Source organism: Hydra viridissima, unplaced genomic scaffold (assembly GCF_058129835.1).
Source record: "Hydra viridissima isolate aposymbiotic clone 2 unplaced genomic scaffold, HvirCarnegie_v1 scaffold_11, whole genome shotgun sequence".
NCBI lineage: Eukaryota > Metazoa > Cnidaria > Hydrozoa > Anthoathecata > Hydridae > Hydra > Hydra viridissima.
The window spans coordinates 2,053,331-2,064,065 of NW_028324310.1; the positions used below are offsets into that span (position 1 = coordinate 2,053,331).

At 36.9% G+C, this 10,735-nt stretch overlaps 2 protein-coding genes across 2 annotated transcripts; both read left to right on the forward strand.

Annotated features, from left to right (window-relative positions):
- The first annotated feature begins 1,417 nt into the window (after positions 1-1,417).
- On the forward strand, positions 1,418-6,084 carry LOC149881658 (uncharacterized). The gene is made up of 4 exons (XM_090067212.1): positions 1,418-1,875; positions 1,978-2,483; positions 4,803-5,047; positions 6,064-6,084. The coding sequence occupies exons 1-4, from the start codon at positions 1,418-1,420 to the stop codon at positions 6,082-6,084; spliced, it is 1,230 nt and encodes a 409-aa protein (XP_089923338.1).
- Positions 6,085-6,109: 25 nt separating this feature from the next.
- On the forward strand, positions 6,110-7,492 carry LOC149881659 (uncharacterized). The gene has a single exon (XM_090067213.1). The coding sequence runs from the start codon at positions 6,110-6,112 to the stop codon at positions 7,490-7,492; it is 1,383 nt and encodes a 460-aa protein (XP_089923339.1).
- The last annotated feature ends 3,243 nt before the right edge of the window (positions 7,493-10,735 follow it).

Genomic DNA, 10,735 nt, shown 5'->3' on the forward strand with positions numbered 1-10,735 from the left:
GTCTCAACACCAACATTTCAGATGCAAATTATCAGTCTGATTTGAGCAAGTTTTTTAAGCCTCTGATTGAAAGCAATGAGAAGACGATCAAAAAGATAAAATCCGAGGTTAAAAACGAGGTTAAAAACGAGGAGGAGAGCATCAAGCAAGAAGCGCCTTTAGAGTCGTCTATTTTTCCTGAGGATGATCAGTTGTTTGATCTGAACGCAAGAGCTGAATTTAAAAGAAGCTTTAAGAACAAGTTTGAATTGAGCAAAAGCGATGGTCAATATACGATTGGAAAAATGGGGGTGATGTTTGAAGGAAACGATATGATTGTTGGAGGCGAAAGGTATGAAGGAACCAAAGGTCTTTGGGAGTTGATGACCAATCCAAACGTTTCAGAAAACGTGACAGCAGAAGATGTATTTAATTACTCGAAAATTTTAGTAGAGAGTGAGGCTGTAAAGTCGGATGCGAGACACAACAAGCCTAAAGCAACAGAGGTTGAGAAATACAATAAATTCATCATACCTATTGAAAACAAACTTAAAGAAAAAAAAGGTCATGGTTTGATTATCCTTCCGAGCGATCCTAATGCGTTGGTGGAAAAACTTCAATTGAGTATTGCTGCAGGACATGCTGGAAATATAGCATCGAGAAACGAAGCCGTTGCCATTTGTGACGAGCTTTTGAGACAGGGGGAAATAAACAAAGAGGAATACAGAGCGATTCAAAAATACATCGAGTCGTGAGAACAGATTTAAAAATTCGAAGAATTTACATGAATCCAAAGGATTTAAAAATTTCACAAGTGAAATTCCATTGATCCGCAAACGGATCTAAAAAAATATTTTCTCATTTTAAAAAATGCTCATTGTGAACAACAGAAGATATTTTAAAAAGAACGTTGTTGGAGGTGGAGGAATCATGGACGCGATTAAAAATTTTTTGAGGAGAATGGCAGCTTCAAACGCTTCACGATCGTCTCTTCATTTATTGAGAAAAGCAGCAGCAAGCGAAATTGGAAGAGAAGCAATCACAGCCGCCAAATCAGCTGGAAAAGAATTAGCCTCTTCAGCTATATCCACTGCTAAAGACGTTGCCATCGACAAAGGAAAAAAAGCGCTTGAAAAAGTTTACGCCAAGACAGGAACAGTGAATCCAAACCAAATACTCACCACGAATGTAAACGAAGAGGTAAAGACTGATCATTGGATTAATCCAATGGAAGAGCTGTATAAAAAAATGCTTGGTTCTTCCATTCAAGTGAAAAAGAAAATGACGAAAAAGAACGCGGCTAGAATCCAAGATCTCGTTAAAATGGGGAGCGGGCTTTTGATTGCTTGATTTTTTTAAACCCTTCATGTCCATGGAAAAATCTTTGATTTTTTTAACAAATCAAAAATGACATAAATTTTTTTTTCTCATTTTAAAAATGATAAACACCGATAGATTAAGAGTTGATGAAATGCCAGAGTATGACACTGGAATTGAAAAAATCAACTTTTTCGAGTACCACCCAACAGTCCTCGATTTAAATTCTTCAGGATCGATCGATTTTGAAATTGATTGTCAATCTGTGCATACAGTTCCGTCTGAGGCTTACATACTTGTTGAAGGGGTTCTCAAAAAAGCGGATGGAACAGCATACGCAGCAGCAGACAACATTGCTCTGGTAAACAACGCCATCATGTATTTGTTTAGCTATGTCACCTATGATTTAGAAGGGCAACAAGTGGAAAAGGTCATGTATCCAGGTCAAGGAACAACCATGCTCGGATTGTTGAAATACCCTTTTAGTTTTCAGCTTGCAGATGGATTGAAGCAATTGTGGTATAAAGACACTTCAGCCGCCACCGGAAATTCAGGATTTGTTATTAGGCGAGACCACTTGTTTGCAGACACGACATCCATTGGCGCATTTTCGTTCAAGATACCATTAAAACACATTTTTGGTTTTTGCGAAACTTACGACAAAGTTGTTTATGGATTCAGACACGTCATTAAATTTGCAAAAAAAGATTACGACGACGCCATTTACAGAGCTGAGACTGTTGCTGCAGGAATGATCGACCTTAAAAAATTCAGACTTTTTATGCCTAGAATAGAGTTGGATGTTTCGAATAAATCAGAATTCTTGAAATTAATGGCAAGTAAAATTAAAATCCCAGTAGCTTATAAGTCAAACAGAGTCGAAAGACAGGTCGTTCCTGCTGGTCTTACAGAATTTACTTGGACTCTTGGAAGAATCGTAGACAAAAGCGTTCCGAGATATATCGTGTTTGGGCTTCAAACAAACAAGAATTCCAGTCAAATTTTAAATCCAGCCATTTTCAACCATTGTGATGTCAGCAATTTTTTCGTAACCGTCAATGGAATAAAATATCCATATTACGATTACGATTTGAATTTTGGAGAAAAGAGAATTACCATGGCTCATTCTGACGCGTTCTCTTTTGACGATAAATATTACGGTACAAACGAACTTGTTTGTCAATCTGGTTTGACTCTGCTTGAATATAAAAATTTGTATCCGTTGTTTTTTGTAGACATTAGCAAGCAAAAAGAAAGAGTTGTTTCTGAAACGGCAGAATTGGTGCTCAACCTCAAATTTCGAACAGCAGTACCAGAAAACACCGTTATTTTTGCAGTGATCATTTCAGACAGATTGATCACTTTCGAATCCAACGGAACCAGCATGAACGTTGTTTATTAGGTTTAAAAGACCGTCATGAGATTCTTAACAAAAATGATTTAAATAAATTTTTTTCTTTTTAAAACTAAAACATGAGATATACAAAAAATTATCTGAAAAATTTGCTTATGGAAAATGGAATCACATTAACCTCAAACAAATTGTTACCTTTGATGATGATTGCGATTGATAATAATCTAATAAGTAAAGATTCGCTTTTGAAAGGTGTAAAAGAACACAGGGCAGTGGGTCGACCAAAAAAAGAAATAAAAATGAAAAATGAGAAAACGGAAAAAAAACCGATCGATCCAAAATACGAGAGGCTTGCTTCAATTCGAAATAAACCTGTGTCTGTGAAAACAACCAATATGGAAACCGGGGAAGTGACTGAATACAAATCCCTTTACAAAGCAATGAAAAAGACAGGACATGGATGGAGATATTTAGAACGTCGAAATGGAAAAGTGGAAGATGGAATAAAGATTGAAATTTTAAATTCGGAAAAGCTAGAAAGAAAAAGTCCGTGAGAAATGTAAAAATTTTTTCAATTCTTTTTTCAGAGAATTGAAAAGAAATAAAAAATATTAGAAAAATGATTTTGAGTTAAATAAATTTCTTGCTATATTAAAAATGGAAAACAAAACGTTGAAAGAATTGCGAGAAATCGCTAAAGATCAAAAAATAAGAGGGTATTCTAAAATGAGAAAAGGTGAGCTTATAATGACTTTGCAACCTTCAAGACCTGTAGTAAAACCTCCTATTGCTCCGAAACCAGCAATCATTCCACCAAGACCTGTGGTAAAGCCTCCTATTGCTCCGAAACCAATTCATTTGCAAAAACACATCCTTGATGAACCGGTTTTAGATTTAACACCTGCCATAACACCAAAACCAGTCATTCCACCGAGACCTTCATTTTTTTCAAGTCTGAAGGCAGCTGCGAAAAGTGTGGCGTCGTATGTTAAAACTAAGTTTGATGATGTTAAAGATTGGATAGAACCCTACGTTCCTGAAGTAGTCAAGGAGAAGGTAAGCGAATCAGCGGAACAAATCGATAAAAAGATACAGTCTATCAAATCACTTGTATTAAAAACAGTGTATAAACAACCCTTGCCAAAGCCTTATAAAATAAAATTCAAGTTGACTGAACATTCAGCGGAGGGTTCTGTGAGACAATTTTCTTATAGACCTTCTTCTCGATATAACGACCTTGCAACCTTTTTTAATTTGGTGAGAGAGTCTGCCATTCAAACCATGGAAGGAGAAAGAAATACAAAGGTAAGAATTATTTTAACGTGTGAAATGAAATCTGTAAGCATGATGACTGGTGAAGAAGTGACTCGAGAAGCGAGCTTTTCATCAAGATCAGAGATTATTCTAGCGACTACGGATGTAAGAGAGCTCATGGGTGAAATGGAAGAAAAAGTCTTGGAAAATAGTGTTAAATACAATGCTTTAGGATCTAATTGCACTGTATCTAAGATTTTAAGAATGGACATTAACTTTACTGATTACGAGCCTATCAGCGGTTCTTCCTATATTGAGTTGTCTAAAGAGCTGAAAGACAAAAAGGCGATCATCAACATGGAAAACAAGGACGATCAATGCTTTAAATGGTCAGTCACTCGAGCGTTGAATTTAAAAAATAGAGACAACGAAAGAATTGATAAAGACTTGGTTCTAAAATCAGAAGAACTGAATTGGGAAGGAATAGAGTTTCCTGTCAAGCTTAATAAAATCAATAAGTTTGAGAAAAATAATCCAGACATTAGCATTAACGTCTTTGGGTATGAAAATAAAAAACTTTACCCTTTGAAAATATCTGACTTTGCAGATCGAAAGCACTGCATTGATTTGTTGCTTATTTCAAACGAAGACACTGACCATTACTGTCTCATTAAAAGTTTGAGTCGGTTATTATCTGCACAAACATCAAATCATCAGCACAAAATGTATTATTGCAGAAATTGCTTACAAGGTTATGACCAGGAAGAAAAGCTTCAACAGCATCAACCTTATTGCTATGACAACGATGCAGTAAGAATCGAACTTCCTAAAGAAGGAACGACCGTTCATTTTAAAAACTATAACAAGTCTATGAGAGTTCCATACGTTGTATATGCAGACTTTGAAAGTTTCATCAAACCCATCGAGGATAACACTGAATATAATCATAAAGAGTCGTACACCAGACAATATCAAAAGCACGTTCCAAGCTCCTTCTGCTATTATATCAAATGCTTTGACGATAGCCTTTACAAAGGAGAACCAGTCATGTACACAGCTGAAAGCGAAGAGGATGACGTAGCTCAAAAGTTTATAACCATGCTTGAAGCTGACCTTATAAAGATTCTCGACAAGATTGATATAGTAAAAAAGAAAGTGGTAACGGATGAGGATGAAAAGAATTTTGAGACTGCAACTCTATGTCATATTTGTGAATCAGATCTTAACAGTGACAAAGTGTGGGATCACTGTCATTTAACTGGAAAGTATCGAGGAGCTGCTCATAACAAATGCAACTTGAATTATAAACTTTCAAAATTCATACCCATCATTTTCCATAATTTGTCCGGTTATGACAGTCATTTGTTCATCAAGAAATTAGGTGGAAAGCTCAATTGCATACCCAACAATGAAGAAAAATATATCAGTTTCTCGAAAAAAATCAAAGTAAGAGAATTTATTAATAAGAAAGGTAAACTTCAGGAAGTATGGAAAGAGCTAAGGTTTATCGACAGCTACAGGTTCATGAGTTTCAAGTTAGAAGATCTAGCTAAAAATCTAAACAACGACCAATGCAAAAACGTTGCTCAATATTACTATGGAGAAAAGTTTGATTTATTAAGAAAAAAAGGTATTTACCCTTATGACTGGGTAGACTCGATTGAAAAGTTCTCCGAAACGCAATTACCTCCTATTGAAGCGTTCTATTCCAAACTGAATGATGAGGGAATAAGCTGTGAAGACTATGCGCATGCAAAAAACGTTTGGAATGTATTTGGATGTAAAACGTTTAAAGATTACCAAGAACTGTACAACAAGTCAGACGTGTTGATACTTGCTGATATCTTTGAAAATTTCAGAGACGTGTGCCGTACCTATTACAAGCTTGATCCTGCTTGGTATTACACCTCACCTGGTTTGGGTTGGGATGCCATGTTAAAACTAACTGGAATTCGGTTAGAGCTTCTGTCTGATATTGATATGCTTAATATGATAGAAAAAGGGATACGCGGTGGAATCTGCATGATCAGCAAACGACATGGAACTGCTAACAACAAATACATGAGTGATTATGATCCTTCACAACCTTCGAAATTCATTCAGTATTTAGACGCAAATAATTTATATGGATGGGCTATGTGTAAGCCTCTTCCTTTTAGAGGATTCAGATGGATGACTGAAGATGAACTTTTAAATTGGAAATCCATGCCTTGTATTCTCGAAGTGGACTTGGATTATCCTAAAAGTCTACACGATTTACACAACGACTATCCTTTAGCTCCTGAAAGACTAAAAATTAATAAAGTGGATAAGCTCGTTCCTAATTTAAACAACAAAGAAAAATACGTCATTCATCATGAAAACCTAAAACTCTATGAACGACTTGGATTGATCACTACTAAAATTCATCGAGGTGTCACCTTTGAAGAAGAACCCTTCATGAAACAATACATCGATCTCAACACTGGATTAAGAGCAAAAGCTAAAAACGAGTTTGAAAAAGAATTTTTTAAACTCATGAATAACTCTGTCTTTGGAAAAACCATGGAGAATATTCGAAAGCATGTTGATATTAAACTAATCACCACAAGAAAAGAAGTCTTGAAATTGTCAAGAAAGTCTAATTATGATAGAAATACCATTTTTGATGAAAACCTTACTGCAGTTCATATGAAAAGAACAAAACTCTTTTACAACAAGCCTGTTTACTTAGGACTAAGCGTTCTAGACATAAGCAAAACTTTGATGTTTGATTTCCATTACAACTATATCAAACCTAAATACGGAGATCGCGCGAAACTACTCATGACTGACACTGACTCGCTCATCTATGAAATCGAAACGAAAGATTTTTATCAAGACATTTCTGGCGATCTTGAAACCAAATTTGACACGAGCAACTTTTCTAAAGACCATCCTGCTATTGAAAACGCTGGGTTTAAAGTAGGGTTAAATAATAAGATTATCGGTATGTTCAAAGACGAGGCTGGTGGAAAAATAATTAAAGAGTTTGTTGGACTTCGTCCTAAGCTCTACTCTTACAAAACCTATGAAAAAGAAGAGAAAAGATGCAAAGGGGTTAAAAATAAAGTCGTTCAAAAACACATCACTCATCAAGATTATAAAGACTGCTTATTCAGTGGAAATGAAAAGCTTGCAGCTATGAACGTTATCCGATCACATCAGCATAACATTTACACCGAAGAGATCAACAAAGTCGCTCTCAGCGCTAATGACGACAAAAGACACATCTTGCAAGACGGAATTCACACCTTAGCCATTGGACACTACAAACTAAAACCATGCTTTACATTTATGGACTATGATCAACTCTTTGGCTCAGAACACGAGGTAGAGGCAGATGCAAAAAGCTTGATCGCAGAGTGCAGAAAGATTATCGAACTAAAACCATGCTTTACATTTATGGACTATGATCAACTCTTTGGCTCAGAACACGAGGTAGAGGCAGATGCAAAAAGCTTGATCGCAGAGTGCAGAAAGATTATCGAGGAAAACAAAGAAATTTCAATTAAGTCAAAATGCTTGATCGCAGAGTGTAGAAAGATTATCGAGGACACAAAAAGGTAAGTCAACAAAAATGAAGGAGAAACAAATTTAAAAAAATAACAAAGTAAAAAAATGAGAAACAAAAAAATAAATGTGGAGGGAATTGTTTTACCAAACGAGGCTTTATCCACTATTCAGTTGATGGAAGCAGCAAAAAAACTAAAAATAAAAAACTTTCGAGGAGTTTTTGTCAGAGACGCGTTGCCAAAAAAGCCAAGAAAAAAAGAATGTGGAATTGTCAACACGGGTGATTCGAGCACAGATGGGTTTCATTGGGTGTGTTGGTTCAAAGACGGAGACAAAAAGTTCAGCTTTGACTCTTACGCTCAACCACCTCTCGTCGAGCTCGTTGACTATTTGAAAAGTCCTGTCTTTTACAACAGTGAAAGGGTACAATTTGGAAACACGTCTTATTGTGGTCACTTGTGTCTTTACGTCTTGAAAAAATGCGAAGAGGGAGGCAGCTTTCAAGACGTTGTCAACACCCTTTGGTGAATTTTTTTAGATCTGCAAACGGATTTAAAAATTCGAAGAATTTCCATGTATCCAAAGGATTTAAAAAAATTTTTCACCATTAAAAAATGATTGACAAATTCAACAGAAACGAATTCAGTGCTTATTTTGATAATCTTGCATCAGACTCAGCCAGCAACGTTTATATTAAAACGGACGGATCGAGCACCATCACTGCAGATTTGGATTACAACTCTCATAAAATCATCAATTTGGGTGAACCGACTAACGCACACGATGCTGCTACGAAAAATTACGTAGACAATCACGTGACAGGCGGTACTGGAACTGTAGTGGGAACTGCAGATTTGGATTTGAACTTTCACAAAGCCATCAATTTGAATGAGCCAACTAATTTGCATGACGCTGCCACCAAAAACTACGTCGACGTCAGCTCAAGTCAGTGTGTTAAAACAGACGGATCTAGCACCATCACAGGGATCATCGACATGAATTCACACAAACTGATCAATGTGAGCGATCCAACCAATTTAAAAGACGCAGCAACAAAAGGGTATGTAGACACCAAAGTCTCTTACAACGCTATTTCATACACCGACATCAACATGACAGCTCATAAACTAACTAATTTAGCAGAACCCACATCAGCTTCGGATTCAGCTACGAAAAATTATGTAGATACGCATTCGTCAGGTGGAACAGTCATAGGTACAGCAGATTTGGATTTGAATTCGCATAAATTAATTAATGTGACTGATCCAGTCAACGCGCAAGATGGAGCGACAAAAAATTATGTGGACTTGCTGTTACAAAAATCAAGTCTGACCAGCGTCGTTCCAGGATCTAGTTTTACCAGTTTAGGCTTAAAGTCTCAGACAGTGGCAGCGTTAACCACTTCTCCTGTGTTTGCGTTTTCCGGAAAATCCGGAGTGCTGAGAAGACTGTGGCTGGCTTTATACAGCACCTCTGACACAAATATTCCAGGTCAAGTTTTCATTCGAATCTTCACTGACGGAGAAATCAATGTAGGGAATTATGCAGAAACCACGGAAGGAATTGGAGTGGATCAAACAGGACTTGCTACCGATTTGCTTTTTTCACCATTGGGAGGAGCTTTTTACGCCAACTCTTTGCAGGGATGCAACATGTATAACACCACTTCCTTGGGAGGATATTTCACATTGGACATGCCTTTTAGAAACGACATCTCCATTCAACTGGTTAACAAAAATGCAACAGCCATCACGTATTGGATTCAACCGTTCATTTCCACACTTGCTTCCATTCCTGCAACCATCCCTCTTTACAAGCTGTACTGCAGAACGTTTCGATATATGGATACCACTTATGGCAGTGAATACGTTTTGCTGAACACCAGCGGGAAAGGAAATGGTGTGTCGTTGAAATACATCAGGATGCACGTCATTGGAGCCTCTGGAAACTGGTGGGAGTCCAGAGTCAGAATGTACGACGGAAATCTACCTCCAGGTAACGGCACTGTTCTCACTCCTTGGACACCGTACAACACCAACAATTACACGTATTTTCCTGGTTATGACGGTGACAGCACATGCATCTTTTCCTCCTCAGGATTGGAAGATTTTTATTTGTCGTCATGGAACGGCTCAAATTTAACTTCCTTCAACAACAAATCGACTGGACTTTTGTATCAATCCACATCCTCCATCGGTTCCACCACCACCATCTCTTTTTACAGAAATTTCGGAGAAGCAGATTCTATGCCTACTGTCGCAGCTGGTAGAAGACTCGTTGTCACGCTCAACTCTGGTGATGCTCAAGTCGGTCAATCCGGAAGCTTTTACCTTCTTCTAGGACAAGTCTATTACTACGCTTAAAAAATCGCAGATTTTCCACGGTTTCAAAGAAACTAAAAATCACTTGCGAAATTCTATGGATCTATTATACAGATGAAATAAAAAAATGAAAATGACTTAAATAAATTCTTCTTGCTATAAAAAGATGAGTATTACAGAACAAGAAGAATTTGAGGAATTCCTTTACAGTGAACTACCGGAAATAATTAATCCCACTTTTGATCCAGAATTACACAGAATAGCCATACAATTCCACGATGATCAACACAAAAACAACATGCACAAAGAATTAGAGAAACGCGAAGAGAAAAATATAAACATCTTTTTCCATACTTGAACTGCAAAGAATAAATTAAGTCATTCACAACCTTTTTTTTTCATTATGTCATCTCATAATGAAAATCCACAAAAATGGAAATACGCAAAAATACCAATGAGCCAGAATCGTAAAACATGACGCCATCTTGAATGCGCCAGAATCGTAAAACATGACGCCATCTTGAATTCATTAAGTATTTTAAAAAAATGTTAATGCGTCAGAATCGTAAAACATGACGCCATCTTGAATGCGCCAGAATCGTAAAGCATGACGCCATCTTGAATGCGCCAGAATCGGCAAGTCTTAGTAGTCACTAAGATGGATTTGTGTGTGTGTTTCCTAAACACTAAGATGGATTTGTGTGTGTGTTTCCTAAACACTAAGATGGATTTGTGTGTGTGTTTCCTAAACACTAAGATGGATTTGTGTGTGTGTTTCCTAAACACTAAGATGGATTTGTGTGTGTGTTTCCTAAACACTAAGATGGATTTGTGTGTGTGTTTCCTAAACACTAAGATGGATTTGTGTGTGTGTTTCTTAAACACTAAGATGGATTTGTGTGTGTGTTTCCTAAACACTAAGATGGATTTGTGTGTGTGTTTCCTAAACACTAAGATGGATTTGTGTGTGTGTTTC

What these genes read in the sequence shown, in the direction of transcription:
- LOC149881658 (XM_090067212.1), top strand. Translation starts at nt 1,418, where the DNA reads ATGATAAACACCGATAGATTAAGAGTTGATGAAATGCCAGAGTATGAC. An exon ending in CGAACTTGTTTGTCAATCTG is followed by an intron (nt 2,484 to 4,802) that starts GTTTGACTCTGC and finishes TTGTATATGCAG; the next exon opens with ACTTTGAAAGTTTCATCAAA. An exon ending in TTCTCGACAAGATTGATATA is followed by an intron (nt 5,048 to 6,063) that starts GTAAAAAAGAAA and finishes TCTTCCTTTTAG; the next exon opens with AGGATTCAGATGGATGACTG.
- LOC149881659 (XM_090067213.1), top strand. Translation starts at nt 6,110, where the DNA reads ATGCCTTGTATTCTCGAAGTGGACTTGGATTATCCTAAAAGTCTACAC.